General features: G+C 54.0%; 2 protein-coding genes across 5 annotated transcripts; one reads left to right on the top strand and one right to left on the bottom strand.

The window, feature by feature from the left end:
* The first annotated feature begins 819 nt into the window (after positions 1–819).
* On the top strand, positions 820–9,070 carry Gas2l2 (growth arrest specific 2 like 2). Its single transcript, XM_028890577.2, has 6 exons — positions 820–1,692; positions 3,247–3,488; positions 4,544–4,651; positions 5,652–5,748; positions 6,310–6,562; positions 7,253–9,070. The coding sequence occupies exons 1-6, from the start codon at positions 1,308–1,310 to the stop codon at positions 8,748–8,750; spliced, it is 2,583 nt and encodes an 860-aa protein (XP_028746410.1). The 5' UTR covers positions 820–1,307; the 3' UTR covers positions 8,751–9,070.
* Positions 9,071–9,609: 539 nt separating this feature from the next.
* Rasl10b (RAS like family 10 member B) lies at positions 9,610–21,821 on the bottom strand. Of its 4 annotated transcripts, none has more exons than XM_028890525.1 (4): positions 21,588–21,821; positions 18,117–18,473; positions 12,761–12,885; positions 9,610–12,086 (listed from the first exon to the last, which is right to left on the bottom strand). In XM_028890525.1, exons 2-4 carry the CDS (start codon positions 18,330–18,332, stop codon positions 11,816–11,818), a joined length of 612 nt encoding a protein of 203 aa, XP_028746358.1. In that variant the 5' UTR covers positions 18,333–18,473; positions 21,588–21,821; the 3' UTR covers positions 9,610–11,815. The 4 variants fall into 4 exon arrangements, with proteins under 4 accessions (XP_028746358.1, XP_028746359.1, XP_028746357.1 ...); XM_028890526.2 differs by lacking the exon at positions 21,588–21,821 and adding an exon at positions 21,527–21,561; XM_028890524.2 differs by lacking the exon at positions 21,588–21,821 and adding an exon at positions 21,092–21,487.
* Positions 21,822–23,740: the final 1,919 nt, after the last annotated feature.

Below are 23,740 nucleotides of genomic sequence, written 5' to 3'. Positions count from 1 at the left end.
GTCCATCTACCACCCATCAACCAGTACCATATAAGTAGCCTCAGGCAAGTGGTATTTTTGTTTATTGCTGTATACTCAGCCCCATAATAGTGCCTGGTACACAGTAGAGGCTTAAGAAATCTTTGTTGAGCCAGGCACTGGTGGTGCACACCTTTAATCCCAGCACTCAGGAGGCATAGGCAGGTGAGACTCTGTGAGTTTGAGGCCAGTCTGGTCTACAGATAAGAGATCCAGGACAACCAAGGCTACACAGAGAAACCCTGTCTCAAAAAAACAAACAACAGCAAAATAACAAACAAAAAAAGAAATCTTTGTTGAATGAATGCATCGCTGCAACTAGGGGATGAGACTGTTCTAGAAGACACACATGGTTGGGGCAGGGATGGAACAGATTCTCCAGTATGTAGACAGGGCTGCTGGTGAGAGCTGGGGCTTACCCAGGCTGTGCCCGTGTGTTCTGAGGGTCTGGTGCTTTCACACACACTATTCTTTTGTTCCTCACAACACCCCAGAAGGGTAGAGATTGTCCTTCCCATTTGACAGTTGAGGAACTAACAGAGAGACCAGGGAGTGTATGCCTCCCCCAAAGGGGTGTAGGGCAAAACTCCTATCTTGGGTCTCTATTGCTGTGTCTGTCTCTCCTGCTCATTCATTCCTCAGTGTTCCATGATCTCTAAGCCCTATCTCTGCACTTCTCCCCCACCTTCCTCAACCTCCCCCCACGAGGAGTCAGTGGGTACAAGAACCCTGCCTCAGCCTCTCTGCCCTGCTCCCTCTGCTCAGGCCTCGCTGCAGGACACAGGCGCTTGGCTGCTGGAAGGAAGAGTTAACAAGGAGTGTTTGTAGCAGCTGCTGTCTCCAAGGAGAGGAAAGAAAGCAGAGCGGCGGTGAGGCCACAGCCTAGATGCTTTTCCGGGCTCCCTGGCTGGTGACAGTGGCGGGCTGGTTGGAGGCAGCAGATGACCCACCTGGCCCTGGGAAGAAAGGAACGCTCTCACTTCCACCAGTCCTGGGGAGCACTGAACTGAGTGGACTGGGTAGCTGAGAGGGAGGTCACTTGCAGGGCCCCCAAAGGGAAAGATCAGGCAGGGACTAAGGAATGTGGGCAGTGGGGGCTGGGCCTGGCCCAGAGGCTGAAGCCAGCAGCAGACTGCAGAGCCAGAAGCCCTGGGCTCTCAGAGGGTAGAAGGGGACCCATTGAGCCAAGGAGACGTGGTCCAGGACCTTGACCTAGCCTGTAACAAGAGTAGAGAGACAGCAGTAGGGGACAGGAGGCTCCTACTTCCTCCTGTATTTCCGTTCCAGCAATGTCTCAGCATAGGGGACACAGGAGGAGGCCCAGGACCCCAGGGCCTCCCGTGCGCAGCATCCGGCCCTTTAAGTCCAGCGAGCAGTACCTGGAGGCCATGAAGGAAGACCTGGCCGAGTGGCTTCGGGATCTGTACGGGTTGGACATTGATGCAGCCAACTTCCTGCAGGTGCTGGAGACTGGCCTGGTGCTGTGCCGGCATGCCAACACTGTCACAGAGGCTGCTCTGGCCTTCCTGGCTGAGGCACCTGACCGAGCTCCAAAGATTCCCATGCCCCAGGCTGGCGTTTTCTGCAATGGGGCTGCTCAGCCGGGCACTTTCCAGGCCCGGGACAACATCTCCAACTTCATCCAGTGGTGTCGCAAGGAGATGGGCATCCAAGGTAACACGTCTGTCTCAGACCCTTATCTCATGGGGGCATGCATCCCTTGGAGGCTCAAGCTAAGCTGGGTCTGGGGGTCAGGCGTTGAGGTATTCTAGATTTTTCCATGAGGTAGCTCCTCTTTCTGTGCTTTGGTTTCTTCACCTCACAGTAAATCCTTACTGTAAACACACAGTGATGATCAATAGACATCTGTTGATGACTCAATCCGTGAAGATGTATGAATCACCTTTTATGCTCCCAGTGCATGCTGGGTACCAAGGACTGAGAAGAATAGGGTCCAATGCCCAGGAATGCATGGCCTAGGAAGGCAGACAGATGGATAGATTCAGGAATTACAGCCCCAGGGGGGATGTGTGCTTCAAAGTCAAGTGTATTAATATCAGATCCAGAATGGGAATGAGCAGCTTGATGATATAGTAGTGGACACCAGCAAGGGCAACAAGAGAGAGGAGATTTGGGGTAAGGAGAGAAGTTTGGGGAAGGGAATTAACTAGGCATGGGAGTGGGTGGGTGGGGGGGCGGGCAGTGGCAAAGTACCAGAAAGGTGGGTAACTGGGGAAGCTGGCCAGCGAACATGAGGGACTAGAGCAGTGGTTCTCAACGGTCCTCATGCTGGGACCCTCATGTTGCTGTGACCCCAACCATAAAATCATTTCATGGCTACTTCATGACTGTAGTTTTGCTATTGTTATGAATCACAACATAAATACCTGATGTGGGACGCCAATGGGGTCATGGCCCACAGGTTGAGAACCACTTCATTAAAAGATGGTTTGAGTTCTAGGAGCCGGGGAGCACTCTCCAGGGAGGGACACATGCCTGCAGGGATTTGTAGAGGTCAGCAGCAGCAGTTGTTTGCCTTGAACCCAGGAATGGGATTAGGTGTGATTGCACAATTCTCCAGACTAAAGGTAAGGAGACAGGGGAAGTGTCAGGTTTGGACTCCTGGCTGGTGGCAAGGAGGTGAGGGGCTGGTCAGAGGTGAACCAAAGCTAATGATCTGGCTAGAGATGTAGCTTATGTATCATTCCCATCATCGAACCCCAAAACAACTGTTGCTTTCTGTTGAGTTGGGCTACCACCCCTCATTTTTGAAAAGATAAAAACTGGGACTCTGGAACTAGCCAAAAGTCTCATAGCCACTGGGAGATTCCAGGACCGAGCCTTATAGGGTGAGGTACCCAGAGCCTATAGTCAAGTCAGCCTGGTTATCTAGAGCTGAATTTGGGGTATCCGGAGGATGGGTAGGAAGAGGAAGAAACTGCTTCCTGCTCCTGAGATCTTCTTGGTGGCTAAGTGGATCAGAGAGCAGGATAGAGAACGTCCTCTTCCTGGCCCTAGGCTCAATCAGGCTCCAAATACTTTACCCACTCACCAGCCTTTGCAGTTAGCCTGGCTGCCTTGTGTGGATGGACCCCTTCCAGGCGCCTCCTCAACCCGAGAAGCTGGAGCCCGAGCCACCCTTCTGTGTCTGCTACCCTGGCCTTGGGATGGTCTCTAGCAGAGCACTTAAGCCACCCGTGTCCCCTTCTCTCCTTTGTCCCACACCAGAGGTGCTGATGTTCGAGACAGAGGACCTGGTGCTACGCAAGAACGTGAAGAGCGTGCTGTTGTGTCTGCTGGAGCTGGGTCGCCGCGCCTGGCGTTTCGGTGTGGCGGCGCCGGCCCTGGTGCATCTGGAAGAGGAGATTGATGAGGAGCTGCGGCGTGAGCTGGCCCTGCCCTCGCCGGATCCTCCACCACCCGCACCCCCTGTCCGCAGGCCTTGCCACTTCCACAACCTGGACCAGATGGTGAGGCGCCCGGCCATGCCCTCAGGCCCAGCCCTCCTCTTTCCCAGTCCTCCTGTTCTCCACTCCGAGCTCCTACCCTTACCACATGTGACAGTGGCCATTGCCACTCACTGCCTTTGCACCAGCCTAGCACTGCACACCTCTCATTTAGCCCTGTGGGCTAGGTGCCAAGGACATGGCATCCTCGTTACCAGCTAACACCTACCGTGTGGTTTTGGGCAAATCATTTAACCTTTCTGGTCTTCTGTTCTCCCGCATGTAGTGTGCTGGGGCACAGCAGCCATTTTCTGGGACGGCTGTGAGAATCAAGTGAACCAACACAGAGTGCATGGAGCAGGTCCCAGAGTGGAATCCCATCCTAGGAGGAGGCACTTCCCTGAGGCTAGCCCCATTCCCGCCACTGGGGAAAAGGGGACTCCTGGAGGGCTCCCCCTTTGTTCTTTCACTTTTTTCTCCTCCCTTCTCCCCTCTTCTCCTCTTCTATTTTGCTCTTCTCTTTCCCTTCCCTTGAAAGGCTACTAGACGTAGTCTCAAAGTCATGAGCCCAAGCAATCCTTCAGGAAGGTTTCTTAGCAGAAGGCCTGTGATGCAACACACAGGACTCAGCCCCATGCTGGTCAAACAGCACAAGCCACTGTATCCCACTATCAGAAGGGGAAGAGGACCACAGCGGGGTGCTCCAGCTGTTATTCTTTTTTTTTTTTTAATGTATGCAGCATGTATGCCTACAGGCCCCGAAGAGTGCACCAAATATCATTATGGATGGTTGTGAGCCACCATATGGTTGCTGGGAATTGAACTCAGGACCTCTGGAAGAGCAATCAGTGCCCTTAACCTCTGAGCTATTTCTCCAGCACCCAGCTGTTACTCTTACGGGTTCTTTAAAGCCTTCCCCTTCCTACTTACCTCTCAGCCCCCAGCCCTGACTTCAGCACCAGCCTCGGGGAGGGGGCTGTCTAGAGGCAGATAGGCACTCCATTTAGTTTGACCCAGTATGTGAATGGACTTGGGTACTCAGGCAGAGAAGAGGGCTGAGTCTCTGCCATTGCCCACAGGTGCAGAAGCTTGTGAGCCATTGCACATGCCCAGTGCAGTTCTCCATGGTCAAGATATCTGAGGGGAAGTACCGAGTAGGGGACTCCAACACCCTCATCTTCATCAGGGTAAGTGGAGACTAAGGGAGGGACATCCAGGGTCAGCGAAATGGGGTTTTCCTCCTATAGAACCCTGGCTAAGCCTGAGGGCAAGCACAGGAAGCCAGCCATCATAGACCCCAAGTCACCAGACCCTGAGGCTTTCCCCTACCTTGGAATTTTCCAGGAGAGTCTAGGCAAAGTTGACAAGGCTATCCCATCCTCCCTTCAATGTAGCTAGAACCACCACCTCCATCAGAGCTGAGTCTACAGGATGCCCACAGGCAGAAATAGGGTCAATAAAAAAAAAAAGTACTCTTCCTTTCCCATTCCACAGGATAGGGCAGAGTGAGAGACCTGAGAACCTGGGTTTGTGTTCAGTATGTGGCCCCAGCCATGTGGATCCCAAAGCACACCACTGAGACCCTGGACCCATCCATTCTGTAGAGTGAACAGCAGTATAGGTCTGGGATGGGTTTTCTACTTGCCCTTCCCCATGCCTAACGTCACCTACCCCCGAGATGTCCGTGCTCAGGGGTGTGGTCAGCAGTTGGGCATGACCAAGGGCTTTCCTTGGGCATAGAGCATACCTGGGAGCACAGCCAGCCACCTGAGCCCCCCTCAGATCCTGAGACAATAATCTTGTGATGTGAGCATAGGCCAGGAATTCGTGGTCCCACTTTTGAACCATGGAAATTAAAGTCTGGAAAGACTATGGGACTTGTCTCATTACAGAGTTGGACAGAACTCCCACTGTCTCTGTCGCATCACAGAGGCGTGAGGGTCCCATATCAATTGCAAGCAGAGACAAGTGCAAACCCCTGTATAGCAAAGAGATTGTCCCCAGCTGTGGGTGCACAACTTCCTGTTTCCCCGTTTGGCTCTCGCTTGACAAGGGATGTCTGAGGCAGTCATGGGTAAGACTGAATAGAAAACTATCCCGTCTCCCGATCACAAACGTGTGTAAATGAGTATACAGGAATAGGGGAAGCTGTCCACTCAGCTCTCAATCTCACCTTTGCCCCCTCAGATCCTCCGGAGCCACGTGATGGTGCGCGTTGGGGGCGGCTGGGACACGCTGGGCCATTATTTGGACAAACATGACCCCTGCCGGTGTACGTCCCTCTGTGAGTTCCCCAAGAGTTTTTGCCTGTGGAGCTGGTTAGAGAGACGGTAGCACCTGATTGGGCGAATAGGCCTGATCCCCAGGGGCTCCAGCTGTGCGGCAACTGTGGGTGAAGACAGAGGGGCAGTCGTGGCGCAATACTATGAATAACCACAAGGTGGCGCGCAAGGCACGCAGAAACAGCGTTGGCCAAGGTACATCTCAGTAGAGCTCAGGTTTGGCCTGGAATCCACACTGGTAGCCGGAAGACTGACTTCGAAGGTTTTCAGTCCTTCCCTCATCCTCTTCAGTATGTCAAGTAAACCCGAATAAGCATACAATTTGAATAAAAGTTGAGGATCGGCTACACAACATAGCTATTAGCAAATCCCGATGTTGGGCTCTCCGACCAGATCGTGTCCTCTGAGCCCCTTTGTAGAAACTGGGGCTGCCCCTGTAGGCTCTGGTGCCTTTAAAGAGGAATAAGGAGAACTTCACAGTGTGGAGAGGAGGAACAGTGAGTCTCATGAACAGGAATTGAACCTTTCTTTCTTCTGCTTTCTCTGGGGGCCTTTGTTGGTAGCCCACAAACCAGGCAGCTTTCTGAAGCCCCCAGGGCCACCGGTGCAGCATGAAGTGAAGGTGCAGGATGGACCCTCACAGCCCCAGCCTACAATGACCATCAGCCGCTCGCAGAGCCCACTGCCTCCAGTGGATTGGAGTACATACACCTCTTCTAGCCGAAAGCTGAGGCCCCCCACTCCCTCTTCTCCCCGACCCCATGGTCAACAGGGAGCAGGGGCCAGGACCCTCAGAGAGACAGCCCCATTACTAAGGTAAAGAGAGGGACATGTAAGGGTCTCCTCCATATTCTCAGTGGCTCAAGTCCCAAGATAAAGGGAACAATGTCCTACCCCAGCAAAACTTCATCTATGCCGGGTATGATGGCATATGCCTATGGTCCTAGCATTCAGGCAGGCAAGACGGAAGAATTGTGAATTTGGTTCTTTCCTGGGCCGCTTTGGGAGGTCATATGACAAAACCAAATTTAAAAGAAAAAGGTTACATAGCCCAATGGGACAATGCTTTCCTAATGTGCACAAGACCCCGGGCTCCATACCCCAGGGCCACAGAACAAGACAAAGCTTCAGGTGTTTTGTGATCAAAACAGCACCCAGGACTTAAGGGGCATCTAGTTGCTCCAAATATCTACCCATTTCATAACCAAGGAAACTGAGGCCCAGAAAAGGAATGGCAATATTGAATGTCCTTCCATTTCATGATTAAACTAAGACCGAGACCAGACCCAAGTGTGGGTATCTGGTCATCAGTCTGTGGGGCTGGAGTTTTCACTTCTACCTGCTTCATGGGGACAAGAGAGAGCTGGCAGGAGGAACAGCTGCATAGGGACCTCTTGGTCCGTCCTCGGGAAGAACACAGGTTCTCTAGGACCTCATGGTACTCCCATGGGAAATGCCCCTGATGGTCCTGAGTCTCTCTTTCCAGCACGTTTTTCTCCTTTGCAGGTCGCAAGAGAGGCCAATGACCCCATCTCAGAGAACGTCGTCACCCAGTCCCCAATTCTCATCTATCTGTAGGAGCCCAGACCTACGGAGTACCATGTCAGGAAAGAGAGAGAAGAGATGCCCAGGTGAACTGCTCAGAGGAAGGACTCCCCCCACATCTTGGGTTCACAAGGCAACAGATAGCCAAGGAACACATACCAAGGCCCTCACCTCCCAGAGGCTCCAAAGCCCCGAGGCCACCAGTAAAGGGACATCAGTAAGAGGACCATCTCCCCCACCTCGTTCCTCCAGCCTAGCCAACCCTCACAGTATCTGGCTCCTGCATCGGGGCGCTTCCCCGCAGCTCAGAGAACCCATGCCTATTCAATCCCCACCTCCCAGCAAAGGGTTCACCAAGATCCCTATCCGGCTGTCCCCTACCCGACCCCCAACTCCAAGAAGTTTTTTGGGTAATGAAAGTGGAGGTTCCATGGAGAGAGGATCCATCCCATCAAAGGCCCTCACAGGGAACCTGGATATACCCACACATGGGCATCACTCTGTGGAAGCAAGCCATGGGGACCACCAGATGGACATCCAGATGACTTCAGAGATGGAGGATCCCAGGAGCTTAGGCACACACAAGTGCAAAGGGAGGCACACCCCTCTGCCCCTGGGCAGGACCAGAGAGCAAGCCCTCTACCATAGCCTCGAAGAGGAGATTGTGGCCAACATGAAATTGCTGGAGGTGGGGGCTGCCTGTAATCAGGGCACGAGGCCTCAAGTCATCCCTCGAAGCGGAGTCTATGTTCCCAGCCTGGGTGGGAGGTGGCCTGAATCTGGGGGTCCTTATGATAAAGTCATCCAAGAACTGGTTCAGGGCCCCCCACCTCTCCTTAAAGTAGATCTGAAAGCCTGGAAGGTAGGCTCTGAAGCCCCCCCTAAGCCATCTGTGGGCCCAAGAAGCCCCAAAGAGAAGCCACAATCCAGAGAGAGTGGGCCAAGGATAAAGGCAAGCCCGACTGCCAAGGGTACCCCAGTGAGGACTGTGTCATCTGCTAGAGGGAAAGACTGCTCCACTCTGACTGTACCTGCCACCCCAGAGGCTCCCACACATTCAGGCTCAGACCCCAGTTCTGACAAAGCCAGGGTATGTCTGGGCAAGGGCAAGAGAACACTCCGGAAGCCCCAGAAGATCCCATCTATTTACAAGCTGAAGCTGAGACCCAGAATCCGGCCCCGCAGAGACCACAGGCCTGAGAAAAGACCTTCCAGAATTCCCAAGCCACTGGCCTACCTCTGCCTGGGTCCAGCCAGGACAGCTCCTGGAAGCAGGCTATTGAAAGCTACATTGGGTGGCAAGGGAGGAGGCACCTGCCAGGTGGATCAAGCTGGTGAAAAGAAGGAGGAAGAGAAAGAGAAAGAAACCAGCATCTCATTGGCGAACAGCTCCCAGGTGCCAGCGAGCCAGAAGCCTGATGGAGCTCCACTTCCACCTGAGGAGGAATCTTGGGTCTGAAGAGCCTGCAGATGGGAAGGACCACAGCAAAACGTATGCAGTGCAATGTGTGTATGAGGAAGGACAGCCCCTCACTCAGCACAGGGCCTTGGTCAGGAGTGGGTTTGCAGACCCCCATCTCTTCAGCTGAGCAAAAGGGCAGCCCAAACCTTCCTTCCACTGCAAGCCAGCATCAGGCCAGCATCAGTGGGGGAGGGCCCATATCTTATTCTTGCCCCTAAGAACAGCTCCTCGGCCTCTGGACTTTTCCACAGCTTTAAGTTATTAAACACTCATGGGTCTGTCCTTGAGATACATCTTTCGGGGTCCTTTCCCCAAGACTGTAGAAGTGTAGAGAGGTGCAGCTTCAAACCTCTCTGCAGGAGGTGATGGAGACAAGGTGGAGGGAGCTGTCAGCAAGGGAGGCTTCCTACCAGATCCTGGTGGTCAGGACCGTGGACAGCGACAAAAGCCCCCCCCCCCCCCCCCCCGCTCCTGAAGGCCACCTTTGACATAGACTTCAGAGATTTGCCCTTGGTCCTGAGAACAGGGATCACTCAGGGTGAAGAGAGCTGGTTGATGACATCCATCACATTTCTGTGTTCAAGAAGCTATGTTTGGAGGCCCTAAATTTGACCCCTGACTGGGAGGAAGATGCAGAGGCAGTTAGCATTTGAGTCTTCCAGGCAGCTGCGAGGGCAGGTGATGTGCCCTCTGTGTGGTTGTGGTTAGCTGGAGGGAAGAGTTATGCCCAGTACCTTTTCCCTTTGATCCCTGGGTTGACCTGGACTTTGGGGGTGGAGAGCCCCACTCTTTACACGTAGCAGATGTGCCCTGCAGGGACCCCTCCCCCCCATGACCAACAGAGCTGACACTGAGGTAGAGAAACGAGGGAAAACACTCCCTGATTTTTAATCTGACTTTCAATAACAGCTCGATGGGTGTCACACACACTTCCAGACCCTGTGTGGGAAACCCTGGTTGGGGAGGGGAAGGACGGAGACTCAGAATGGGGGTGGAGGGACCTGAACTCCAAGACCTGGATGAAGAGGAAAGGGTGAGGGGAGAGGCTACATTCCAATGGATTCCCCAGTGGGGGCAGCCAGAGGCCTGGATCCCCCCACCCTCACCTGGAGTGCCTCAGAGTTGGGGGTGATCGGGCACATGAGATGCTGCCATCTTTGCCCCACGCCCCGTGGAACCAGGGCGGGGTTGCAGGAGAGGAAAGTGGGCGCCCCTCTTCCTTACCCTCCCAGCCACTCTGAAGTGTGGGGAAGGGGAGCCACCACCTCTGTTTCAGAGGGAGGCTCAGAGAGGGCAAGTCGCTGGCCCAAAATTGTGCAGGGCAGCAAGGACTAGAACCCAGAACCCTGGGCTGCCCACGGTCAGGGCCTCTGCTGTTGTGCTGCAGTGCCCCCGCTGGGTGGAGGGAGTGAGATTCAGTGGGGGGAAGCAGAAGAGAGAATCATGGATTCCCTCCCACACGGGAACACCATCAATTCCCCATCCCCACCCCTGCCCCCAGATTCCTCCCCATCACCTCTCTGGGTACCTGACTTCCTGGTCTGTGCACTGCAGCCCTGGAAAAGGCTGGGCGTCCAATGTACCCCTCTTAATAAGGGGTCCTATTATCCTCCCAACTGGACCAGGGCTGAGGCTGAGGCTGAGCCCTCAGCCTCAAGAACTCTCTTCGGCCGGGGCAGGGGACGTGGTACCACTCCTTCCTCCCTCCAAGTCCCCCATCAATCCCTCAGGCCATTCCTAGAATCTCCATTATTATTATTTCTAAATCGGTACAAAACTGACAGTGATCAGCTCCGGTGACGAGAGGTAGAAACCCGGCCAGGCAGCCGGAGAAAATGGGGTGGGTGAGTTAGGGCATAGGGCCAACCTGGTGTTGGGACAAAGGGTCAGATCCTGAGGGCCTCCACCTATGGGTAAGGATGCATGCCTACCTCCCCCAGGCACAAGAAGCTCCCTTATTCTTTTCTTGGCTCTGCCCCTACACAGACGGATCAAGACAACCTGAGACCTGATGGAGGCAGAGTCTTAGGCAGTTGGACTGGGGTGGGACTGAGACACGGAATTATCACTGGTATAACCTGACCCCCTCCTGGGCACCTCCACCTTGCCCACCCACCACCAGTCCCCCCCAACTCAACGTCCCACAGCATAGCAGACCATCCCAGTGCAGGAGGTAACAGAGAAGTAGGACCTAGCATCATGGAGAGAAAATTATCCTTTGGGGGAATTTTCTCTCCATGCGGTCAAACAAAACAAAAGGAATTTTAGCCCGGGGGCAATCTGGCTTTGGGGTTAGGAAGGGGGAGGGGCACCCGGCAGGGACCATTGAGTTAAGGCTGGAAGGTAGGTGGTTGCGTCTCTGGGGGCTGCTGGGCAGGGAGGTCTCCCTGAATGAGGAAGAGCTCTGCCTTCTCTCCCCGACGGCTGTGGGACCTCAGCCCTCGGACTCCTTGGCTTCGGTCCTCGGGCCGCTTGCATCTCTCTGCCCTGTGCCGGTGGCGCTGCCGGTGAGAAGGCCTGGCATCACAAAGCTGCCAGGACCTGCGACAGGGGGGTGAACGAAATGAGAGCCCTGTGAGCGGAGCTGGGGGACAGAGAGGGACACTGGAGGGAAGACAGGACAAATGAGGGCGGACAGACACTTGAGAGGACAGACATCGGAAAAGGGGACATGGGGCAAAGACAGACACTGTGGGGAAGATGAGCAGGGGCCTGGCCAAGACAGCACCTCCTCACCCCACCCTCCTTTCCACACGCTCACCCTCTCAGCCCACAGATTGTGGCGCCCCCTGGGGCCGGGCACTACACTACAGCACTGAAGGTGGCTGTCCCAGGGACACCCAGGTCGGAGGGGAGGATTGGGGAGTGGCGGGGAGGCTCCCTCTCGCCCTCTGATTCTCGTGGGGGAGGTGTGTGGCTGCAGGGGTGCTTCAGGCCGGGAGCCCAGAGTTCTCCTCCGGGGGCTTCCCCGCTCTAGCCCTGGTGTCCCGAGGGAGGCTGGCCCCGCCCTGCCCTCCCTTCCGCTGGGACAGTGCTGCAGCAGGGCGCACGCGGCGGCGGCGTCACATGATGGCGCAGCGGTTGCGGCGCAGCGCGCCCTGGAAGCGCAGGGCGGCGTGCACGTGTTTGCAGCGGGCGCAGCCCACACTCTTGAGCAGCTCGCTGAAGAGCAGCAGGATGTGCCAGTTGTACTTGGCCGAGCACTCCACGTAGCCGCACTTCCAGGTCTTTCGCACCAAGTGCGACACGTTCCAGCGCGGAATCACGCGTCCGCGTTGCAGGTCGCGCTTGTTGCCCACGATGATGATGGGCGTCTCTGAGGTGCCGATCACCCTGCGGGTCGAAGCAGAATTCTGAAGACGCTGCCAGTCTCGAAACCACTGGACTCCGCGCTAGCGCGTACTCTGATCCAGGTGCAGCCCTAGTCCCTTGGGAAAGTCTACATCTCTAAAGAGCACGTCTTTGGATCCAAAAGAAAGTCCATATTATCGTTCTATTTTACAGACAAGGAAACTGTGGCTTATATGTCAACTGATCTGAGGCCATGTACCCCCAGCCCCTGCCCTTCACTATTAATGTAGCCACGTCATAAGTAGGGGTCCCAAAATTAGTCAACAGAAGTGGGGTATGTGACCCACACCCACACCTGTAATTACAGCACTAGGGAGGCCTGAGGTGTGTGTGTGGGGGGGTTGAGTTTAAAACAGCCTGGCTACATAGTGAAGCCCCCCGAGGGAGGGAGGGAGGGAGGGAGGGAGGGAGAGAGAGAGAGAGAGAGAGAGAGAGAGAGAGAGAGAGAGAAGAAGAGGAGGAGGAGGAGGAGGAGGAGGAGGAGAGAAAGAGAACAAGAAAATAAAGGGGTAGGGACACGTGGGAACAGAAAATGCATACATTTCACCTGTGAACCGTGTTCTCCACCCCAACCCTTGCCCGTGTCCCCCTTTTTTGGAGACAGGCTAGCATTAGGGCATCCACGGAGGCAACAATAGACTGTCATAGCTCCTCACCTCGTCTCCAGGATCTGCTGACGGATAGTCTTGACGTACTCAAAGCTGTCAAAGCAGCAGATGTCATAGACCAGGATGTAGGCGTGGACGCTCCGGAGTCCCCTGCAGCAGGCGTCTGCCCACTCCTGCAACACCCCCGGCCAGTACCATAGTCAGAGCAGCCATGAGGCTTTCCAGCCCCCAGCCACCCGGTCAAACAGACAGTGCTCTCACCTACCACCATACCGGAGCTTCCTATCCCCTCCCCCGCAGAAGGTCAGGTTCCTGTGAACACATGTGCTCAGAGCTGTAACTTCCCCTTCCCAGCAGGAAAGAGCAAGTCACAGACTGACTGACTTCCTGGCCCACCACACTATCTTGTAAGGATCTGGAGATTAGCTCTGTCTGATCTTTCCATCCACCCACCCAACCATCCATCCATCCATCCACCCACCCACCCATCCATCCATTCAACCAGTCCTTTGTTCAAAGTGCATTTATGAATTCCCCTAAGAGCACAGCCCTGACCTAGTGGTTGTACCTACTGTAATAATATCTTCCAAGGCTCAGATGAAGCCCCACCAACCTCCCGCCCCAGGACAGCCCCGATTTGCCACACTTCTGCAATCAGAGGACTGTGCCCATCCTCTCCTGTGTCTGAGGTCGTGGACTCTGATTACAGCTATCCTATTTCTGGTTCCTCACAACTTCAGTGAGCACCCAAGAAGGCCAGGACCCTGTTTTTTTGGGGGGGTGGGGTGGTGGGGTGGGGAGTGTTCGTTTTGTTTTTGTTTGTTTTTAGTTTAACTGCAGTAATCCTGCTGGTGAGCTCTCTCCGTGGTGCTGAAAATCACAGCATCGGCAACCAGGAGCAAAGTAAATCCTTATCCCTAACTTAACAGCCCTTGGGTTGCAGCCTGAAGAGAGAGAGAAAGAGAAAGGGGGGTGGGAGCATAAGGGGGCAGAGTGGGGGAGACAGAGCAGAGGCCTAAGGAGTTCCAGGAAGACAAGATTGTTTTGCTTTAAAGACTAAATCTTCCTATGTAGCCCAAACTGGTCCTGAACTCTTGGTCCTCCTGCTTCTGCCTCTCAAATGCTGGGATTGCAAGCATGCATCACCATGCCTAGCTATTTGGCTACTTGAATTTTTTTAAAAAATGTTTTTGTCTGTGAGAACTTCTCATGGGGAGGGGGGTTTCAGCTCAAGATGAATAGGCCCTTGGAAAGGTTAAATGTGCCGATGAGAAGGTTCCCTAAGGATTAATTAGATGGTTAATCTGCCAACAGATGTCATTGCAAAAGGATGTTCAGGGAGGCAGTGTGCAGAAAGCAAGTCCCTGAAGCTTTGGGACAAAGGAAAGACCAGGGTCTTTTCTCATGAGGGAGAGAAGGGGAGAAGAGGGACGCAGTGCAGTCACAGGGTACAGCCTGGCATGTGTGGGGCTCTGAGCTCCATCTCCAGTACACACGATGACCAGAAGGCTCTGGAGGCATAGCTCCAGGGTCAGCTTGCATGTGGTTGAGGTAAGAGTTTCAGCTGACGTAGAAGGGGGCAGACTTGGGTGGCAGCTGTGGATTGGGAAGTCTGACTTCAGAACGGCACTTCCATGCTCAAAGGCTGGGGAGATGCTGCAGTGGATTTCCCTGGGGAGATGATGTGGCATCTTTGTGCTGAGGTTTTAATTTTTTGGTGCAGAGGCAGGATGCAGAGGACAGATCTAAGAATGTAGGAAATCACAAACCTGCTTCCTCCCAGACCAGGGAACACTGGTTTTGGTGGGACACCATCACCTCCCGGGGGTCAGGGGGCCTGCATGCCTATGCCAACTCCTCTCTCACCCCATGCGGGGAATGGAGACCCCTGGGAGGGGGGAGGGAGGGTAGGTTCCATTCTGCAAGCCCTCGGCCTGGTTGCTGGAGAGAGGCTGCCAGACTCTGAGGGTGACAGCCCCACCCCTTCTCCAACATACTGCCTCCTCAAGGGGACCCCAGGATGCCTCCCACTCACTCCTCTCAGGAGGCTCATAAAAGGGAATGGCAGAAAGCTCCAGACTGGCTGGGCTGTCCCTCCACTCCTTGACTGAAGGGAGGAATGGAGAGAGCTTGGCTTTCCTGCCACTGTGTTCCATGTAACGTTCTAATTTGTTCCCCCAGAGGCCATCTTCGCGCTGTACTGAGTCAAGGGATGGACTGAACACACAGCGCAGTGGTAAAGAATGTGCTTATTGTGCACAAAGCCCTGGGTTCAACCTCTAGCTGATGAAGACAGAGACAGAGGAGGAGACATGTGAATTGAGTCCAGCTCCAGGGATATAGCTGGAGGGGCTCAGCCACCTGGCCTCAGTCACGTGTTTTCAGGCATCTCCTTTGGCAGGGCACACATGCCCTCTAACTTCAGCTTCCTGCTCTGAAGGAGGAGAAGGGACTGTGGAAGGTAATCGGCTCAGACCCAAGGACATATTGTTTTATTTTATTCCTAGAAAGCGGCCATCAAGATTCTTAAGGTTGATATTTGATGGTAGAGCTTTCAAGGTCCCTCCTTAGGATGTCTGTACTCTAAGCCCCTTCACTGTGCTCCAGGGGTGGAATCTTTGAGATCTTAGCATCTAAGATAAAGTTCAATCAAGATGAAAAGGGTCACCAGGTGTGGTGGCACACAACGTTAAGTCCAGCACTTGAGAGGCAGAGGCAGGTGGATCTCTGTGAGTTGGAGGCCAGCCTGGTCTATAGATTGAGCTCCAGGGTATTCAAGGTTATGCATGTAGAGAGACCCTGTCTCGAAAACAGAAGATGGAGGAGGAGGACCACACAGGCATGGTGCTGCATGCCTTTAACCCTAGCATTCGGGGAAGTAGAGGCTGGAGACTTAGGAGTCCAGGGTCATCTCTGGCTACAGAAAAAGTTCTGAGTCAGCCTGAACTACACAAGACCCTGTCTGAAAAACAAAAACAAAACCCCCAATAATAAAAACTCAAAACAGGCAGATGATATTAGTAGTTCTCAGAAAACAAGACAAAACAAAATCAGAAACATAAAAGCCTTAAATACATAGAAAAATATACAACTTCATTCACAATCAGGAACACAAATACAGACCACACCAAGAATATCCTCTCTCATGTTCTAGGGCAATGCCTCTCAACTTTTCTAACGCTGCGACCCCTTAACACAGTTCCTCATGTGGTGGTGACCCCCAAGCATAAAATTATTTTGTTGTTACTTCATAACTGTAGTTTTGCTACTGTTATGAATCATAAATATCTGTTATGCAGAGTATCTAATAAGTTACTCCTCAAAGGGGTCATGACCTATGGGTTGAGAACCACTGTTCAAATGAGTGTCAAAAACCCTACAGTTTCATAGGATACACACACAAGCTTTAGAGAAGGGACTTTGGAGACACCTTCCAAATTCCATGTCTATTTATCTTTTGAACTGGCGAGGCCATTTCCAGTAACTGATCCTGCAAATAGAGTGACCTTCGTGCAAACTGACTTATACCTGAGGCTGTTTATTCATTTTGGCATTGACCCAAATGGTATAAGATTGGAAACCACCCATTTGTCCAATAAGTGCGGAATCCATGAAACTTCACAGTGGAGTTTGAGCAGCCATGAGAAAAGAATGAGGATGTCCTCCAGACAGAGACAGGACATAGTAGCTCCAGTTATCATGTTAAGTGTGGTGGAGTACACTTTTAATCCCACAACCAGAAAGCAGAGGCAGAGGCATCTCTTTAAGTCTGGTCTACATAATGAGTTCCAGGACAGCCAGGGAGGGCTACAAAATGAAACAACAACAACAACAACAAAAAACCCACAAATACAAAACGAAACAAACAAAGGAAAATGTTATGTTAAAGAAGCAAGGGCCAGACTTGGAGGTGCATGCCTGCAATCCCAGCTACTCTGAGGACTATACAGGAGGATCAAATTCAAGGCTAGCCTGGGCAGCACAGCGATATCCTGTCTCTTTAATGAAAACAAGGTAGAGTCTGGGCGTGTAGCTGGGCAGTAGAGGGCTAACTTACCATGTGTGAGACTCTGGGTTCTACCCTAAGCACCAAACAAGACACAGGGCATTGTGGGGCTTATTTTTATGGACAGGGGGAGATGGAATGAAAATATGGTTTCTTACTTGAGTGTCAATGAACCATCAGTGAGGAATGGCCTCACTAGGGAGAGTAACCATAGGGTGAAGGGCCAGAAGTGGACACGGATTGCTCTAGGCCACAGTTGAGGCGTTCAAACTGCATCTGACCCATTCTGAAATTAGTAAAGATAAATACCCAACTGAACATGAAAAGAGCAACTTGGGCTTGGAGCCAGGTCTCGTCAAGGTTTCCAAATGAGAAGCAGAAGGTCCTGGCTTGCGACTCACTGCCCTGACCCCTCAGGCACACTGTGGATCACATGTTTGGATCAGGTTTCTCCCTGGGGTGCTGAGTCAAATATTCACAGCAGGATGGACTGAGGTTGGGGTTGCTGAGACACTGCTGAGCTCATCAGACCCCAGCCAGAGATGGCTGAGTTTGCTGTCCCAACTGGCCAGGGCTGGTTCTTGTCTCTAGGATTTACCCACAAGCCTCTGCATTCCCTGGCCTGTGAGCAAACACATCGGGGAGCTCTGCTTCCCCTGCAGCCAACTTCCTCTCAAGCCAGAGGGAGAGAGAGGTGTAGAGGCCCTGGTTCTAAAAGCTGGCGAAGGTGCCTGGGTGGTGCAGGGATGGAGATGGTTGGATCTCATTCTGCAAGGGGCCCAGAGGCAGTCCTGAGGCCAGGGACCAGGGGATCAGGGAGAACAGGCCTTGGGCAAAAGATCTGACTGGGGTCTCCAGAATCATTGAGAACACCCCTCCTCGGGTCTGAGTCTGTCCTGCTGACCCTTCTACAGCCTGACAATGAGGGTGTGAGGCCATGGCAGGAGAGCTCAGCGGATGAGCAGGCAGTTAGTGTTATTTCTCTTCCACAGTCTCTACTTTGTGGAGACCTCCCCTTCGGTGACCCTACACACCTGAGGATGTCAGACCCTTCCAGCCAGGGCTGCTTCTGCTCTCCCATCTCCCTCAATCGCAACAACATTCATTACATTGTATAATAACTGTCTGTGAGTCTTCCCTCACCAGACTCTGAGTTCCTTGAAAGCAAATTCCATATCTGATTTTGCTGACTATTCAGTCCTAGTGCCCAGTGCAGGCCCTGGCACACACTAAACAATCATCAGAACATCTTCGAAATTTACTAGCACACAATGAGCAGCTTCTCGGGTGTAGTGTAGAGTTCCTGGCCGTGGGGGCCAGAACTGGAGAGCTGGAGGGGGTTGGAGCCCCCCTCCCCCCCCACGCCCCGTTGCCTGACAGCCCACGTGGGCAGCTTACCTGCAGTGTGTTCACAGGGAAGGCGCTGATGGGTGGAAAGTCCAGGATCTGGAGGTCGTGCACATGGCCGTTCATGACCACAGCAGGCAGGTAGAGGCGGCGGGCGGTGGTGGGCACACAGACCTCGCTGAACTCGTTGTATAGGAACTGGCGCACAATGGCACTCTTGCCCACACCTCGCGCCCCCAGCACGGCCACCCGGTAGGTGGAGACCATGCCTCCCGCCCCACTCCGCCACCGCGTCCTTGCCTGGGGCTCCTCCGGGCTGCATATTCCAGGGGCTGGGGGCTCAGCCACCGTCAGGACCAGCCATTGCTCCCTCTGTTTGCCTCTGGCCCTCTTCGGCCACCACCTAGACTGGGGGACGAGAGGTGGGCTCAGGGCTCTGGCTCATCCCTGGGCTTGTGCTGCTTCCGCATCTTTCCTGAGGCTGCCATTGCCAGTTGGAAAGCCTCCCTTTTCCAGAACCCCTATCTCAAAGTATCCCCCACCCGAACTTCTTCACCTTCCTCATCCACTCTTCCTGCAAGCCCCTGCTGCGCACTGTGGCCCGATTCCCCTCAACCAAAGCATACTCCGATGCGCAGTGGAGACAGCACTAGACTTGCATCCAAATTCCAGTCCCAGCCTCAAGCCACGGCAACTCCTCTTGGTCTCAGTCACATCCTAATGAACAAATGCCCTCTCGGCATCTTGGGGAGGGGGCGGGGACGGGGGCGGAAACTCCTTCTGGGCAGGACTCATATTCCGGACATCTTAATTTTGTGGCTCTCGGGAGACAACTGTACACAGCAGCCTCCAGTTACCATGATGACCCAAAATGCCCTCAGCATTTCCCAAAGTCCCACTGAACTAGATGATTGCATTGACTCTGGAGAGCAACACAGTTGAGCACTGGCTGCTAGCCCGCCCACACGGTTATCCTCGGTCAATACAATACCCCAAAGGGAAAAGTATTCCTCTCTGCACTTCAAAGAAGAAGCTCCGTGTGCCCCAAACCACACAGCTACGAGCTGCAGCTACTTTCTACAGGTTGCAGTACTTAGCGTGTTTAAGCTTAGTGACTCTAAACAGTGACAGGCTAACAGCAGGGTCTGAGTCTTTGACATCCCTTGGAGCTCAGAGGGCCTGGCAGCACACAGCTGTTGCCCAGGAAGGGGCTGGACCTTGAGATGAATTCATTAGCTTTTTGCTTGCTCAGTGCCTGTGACTTTCAGAGCTTGGACACAAAGCCCAGCTTTGATGATCTTTTAGCTGTGGGTCTATGGGTAAAACACCTGCTTTGGAGCCATGCTCTACACATATGTAAAGTGGAGTCAACAGCTCCCGTTTCCAAGACACCTAAGTAAAATCTTTTAGCTGGAAGGAGACAATCTTCCTCCTGGAAGATTGAATGATGATCACAGTAAGTGGGTGCAGGGAGGTAGGTTTACTAGGTTCTGATGGTGCCATGGTTTTCAGCCTGTGTGTGTGTGTATGTGTGTGTGTGTGTGTGTGTGTGTGTTCTGGGAGATGCATGATTTTCTCATACATGCACAATTCATAGCTGAATGTCCCTTAGGCTGTCCCGATTTAAAGCACTCAATCTATGGGTATGTGTGTATGTATGTGTGTAAATAAAAGACAGGGCTTGGAGTGAGAACCATCAAGGTTTGATTCCCAGCTCCGCCATTCACCTAAAGTATGACCTTGGCCAAGAAACTTCATAGGTATTGTGAGGTTGTTCATGGAAAGCTCAGGGCCTGGCACAGAATAGGTATGCAATGAACAGTGGTTCCTGGTTATTTAAGGTTTTCCCAGATGCTCAGTTGGACCTCCTGGCAATCTTGGAAGGGGTCACTATTTACTGTTGCATGGACTCATGTACTTGTAGTGTGTTTGCCTCGGCACCCATGTGCATGTCTATGATGCCTGTCATTTTACTGAAGAAACAAACCACCACCAACAAAACAAGAACCCAGAGACTCGGGGAAGCTAAGTCTAGGACTCTAACCTCCTTCGTGCCTCATGCACCGGTTCCCCAACAGGTGCTCTGCTGAGCCTGCTCCCAGCTGAGACAGGGCCAACTCTCCCACCACATGCGTCCCTTCAGGTCCTTAGGCCTCTGGGGCATCCCTGGTTACCGCCAGCTTGGCAAAGCTCAGCTGGGTTAATTACATAACAGCACAAGCATGTGGGGATGGGGGAGTCCTGGGCAATAAGAGAGGGCAAAGAACAAGGAAAAAGAGTCCGGAGTCACTCTGGGTGTGGCGATTTGGAGGTTTCAGGATGTACCCTACCTACAGATTCTCAAGCCCCAAAACCAACTCTTTTCTTAGCAGTAGCAGAAACAAAAAAAAACAGGTACAGTCTGGGAGTCAAGGAGTGGGTGCAAGAACAGCCCCCCCTAAGCACGGGCCAGCCTCTGGAACTACCAGGCCTAAGTGTGGCCCTGTCCCCAACTCAAAGGGGACAGATATCCCTTCCTTCCTTCTTCCCTGGCACAGATCCTGGGTCTAAGCGTTTTACTAAACCCACATGCCTAGTTATGTGGGGGTGAAAGGTCTGTCTCAGGAAGCAGGGCCCAGGACCCCTGCGCTTCCCCAGGGCCTGCATTCTGCAGTCATTCTGCAGACAGCTCCCAGCAAGAGACAGGGTCACACACTCAGGCCACAGCCCCTTTCCAGTCCTTCCCTGGCCTGGACTTGGGTCTCTACCTCACACTGGGGAGGTCAGGGGCTTCTGAGGATCCCAAAGGCCGGGGGTCGTAAGTCCTCGCGCGGTGTGTCCCCACTACGTTCGCGTGGGGGTGGGGATACCCGCGGATGCCGGGCTCCGGATGACCCGATCGGTGGCAGGTGTGGGGGCTGCAGGAACCCCGCTGGCTTCCGGCCCCAGCTCCACTCCCACCGCCACTTCCCCGCCACCCCCCCTAACCCCCGCCACCGGGCCGCCCCTCACCCCGCGGCCGCCCCGCTCCTCCTCCACCCGCTTACCCGGGGCGGTCCGGGCTGCCTGCCCCCTGCCCTGGCCGGCGCGGCCGCGCTCCCCCCGGGCTCCGGCGCTGCCTGGGGCTCCCCGCCCGGGGGGAGAGTGAGGGGCGCCGCCCGCGGCCCGGGAGCGGCGGGCTGGGGCGCGGGGGGCCGCAGCACTGAGGGTCGCTCAGCTGCTCGCCCTGCGGAGCGCGCCGCCCCACTCGCACCGGCGGAGGGGGAGGCGGGCGCGGGGGTTCCGCTGGGTCCCCGAGCCCGACGGATTCACTCCGGCGCCGCGGGAGCAGCTCCCCAGTCCCTAACCTCGACCTTCATCTCCCTCCCGGCTCTCCCCCGGGAAAATGTGGCTCGAACCCGGAGGAGTTGGAGGCGGGGACCGGAAAGGCCCCGGTGCCTGTGGCTTCATTGCTGCGATTCCCTGCCCTCACCGCCACTCACCCTGCCCTCGGCTGGGCCCTCAGTTCCCCTCCTCCCCGAGTTCTGTCCTTCTGACCCTTACCGGTCTAGCCAGTCAGTGACTGGCAGGTGCCCAGCGTGTGTCCTGCCCTGGGTGCCGACATCCAGGTTCTTGCTCCTCCACCCCTAGAGGACGGAGTAGAGGGTGGTCACTCTCACCCTTCACTGCGGCAGGGAACAGCAGGCCAGGCTAGCGCCAAGCAAATCTGGTCCCCTGCCAAGGCATGACCTCCACTCGTCTAAAACTGCAGTCCCTCTCCTCTGTGAGAGCCCAGCATTTGCCAGGCTTGAGGGCGCAGTTTCTCTTGTGTGTGTGTGAGAATTGTGTCTTATTCTCAAACAATCCTCACCAACATATTTTTATCAGTAGGTAACATCCCAGTGTGGTAAGAGCTTTGCCTAAATCCTCAAGTTAAATCGCCAGAACATCCTATGAAGCAGGTTCTGTTTTCCCCCCCATTTTACAGATGAGATCACTGAGGTTGAGGAAAGATGAGTAACTCCTCGTAACTTGCATGCAAAATGTGGAATGCAAAGGCTGAGTCATTAGCTAGGCAGCTGTGAAAAAGCTCAGCAGAGGGCTCACAGTCCAGTGGGGGAGTCGAAGATAAATGGCTGTGTTAGAAGTCAAGGTGTCTAGGAGGGCCGAGCTGGTGGGCCGACTCTTTAGAGGGGCCAGCGGAGGCTTGGAGCAATTGTAGGGGCTTGAGGAGAGAGCCCAGAGACCAGAAAGAACCCCACAGGCTGGAAGAAGTGGGGTCAGAAGATGCTGGCAGAGGTTAACACAAGGTCTCTGGCTGCAAGATGTCAGCCTGTTGAGGTGCCTACCGCTGTGCATGAGGTTTGGTCCCTGGGATCAGAAGGGAACTCCCACACATCCTCTGACCTCATCCTTGCGGCTTGTGTGCCTTCTTGACTGTTTCCTGCCCCATCCCCCAAAGAGTCTCAGAGACCCTGTTCTAGTTATTTTCTTGGTGTGGCAAATGCCTGACGAGAGTGATTTTAAGGGAGACCGGGCTTATATTGGCCCACGGTTTACGGGAACAGTCTATTGTGGCCGGGAGGCAAGGCGGTGGGAATGAGAGGTGGCCGGCACTCTGTGGGCAGCCAGGAAGCAGAGATGAACGCTAGGTTAAGCTCAAATTTTCCCCTTTGTCTTTTTATTTAGTCCATGGGATAGTGCCACCTACTTCAGGTGAGTTTTCCCTCTTTGGTTAAACTTCTCTGGAAGCATCCTCACAGGCACACCTAGAGATGTTTTCCTGAGTGTTTCCAAGCCCAGCGAAGTTGATGATGAAGACTGTCAACGACCCAAACCACCAGGGGTTTGTTCTCAGTCCTGTACTGGATGGATGGGAAACAGGGGAGGGCTCTGAAGGAGGGCATCACAGTTGGGCATTAAATGTCTCTAGGGTGACAAGGAGAAACTGGTCTGTCTCCACCCACCGAGGTCCCCCCCCCCTGCTTTGGGACTGCATTCTCCTCCGAAGCTTTTTATTACCGTGAGCTCCGGCTATCTCACAGACCCTCTTTCCCTTCTCCCTTTGGGCTCTGTGTTTTGGGCATTTCCCCAACTGCTGTCCCCATTTCTGTTGTATAGAAAGTGCGGTGGTCATGAGCCTGGCTTCCCCGGAGCAGACAGCTCTGTGTTCGACTCCAGCCCTGCCCTGTACTGTGTGATGGAGGCAAGAAGGAACCTGTATCTATGAAACAGATTCCAGTCCTTTCCCCACTGATGCAGACAGGACATAAATGAGCCAAGGTGTGTCAAGTCTTTACACAATGCAGTTTGGAGCCCCAGGGTGTGGCCTTATCTTTCAGGATGGACACCACTGGGGGAAAAGCATTTCCGTTTGTTTTAGGTGGGCTCCCAGAGTTAGGATGTGGGCTTGAGAAGGGCTGGGGCAGTACCTGGAACAAGATTAGGACTGGGAAGCTCAGGGCCCCTCTCTCAGAGCACCACTTTGGGGCTGGCTGGGGATCAGATGTGACTGGCCCCAAGGGATTCCAGTAGAGTTGCTGACATCCCCCCTAAGCTTCATTCATCCAGGGCACTCCTTCCCACTGCATCGCAAAAATCTTTCCTCTTCATCTTGCCCGAGGATTGAAGCTTTCTGTTATTCCTCCAGGACATAGGTCCATTTCAGTTTGAGGGGGACTAGAAGTAAGAAATCCAGCAAGGCTCTACCCTACAGA

The sequence above is a fragment of the Peromyscus leucopus genome, chromosome 8b (genome assembly GCF_004664715.2).
Source record: "Peromyscus leucopus breed LL Stock chromosome 8b, UCI_PerLeu_2.1, whole genome shotgun sequence".
NCBI classification, from domain to species: domain Eukaryota; kingdom Metazoa; phylum Chordata; class Mammalia; order Rodentia; family Cricetidae; genus Peromyscus; species Peromyscus leucopus.
The sequence above is the reverse complement of the archived record's forward strand: the minus strand, read 5'-3'. Positions and strand labels throughout refer to the sequence as shown.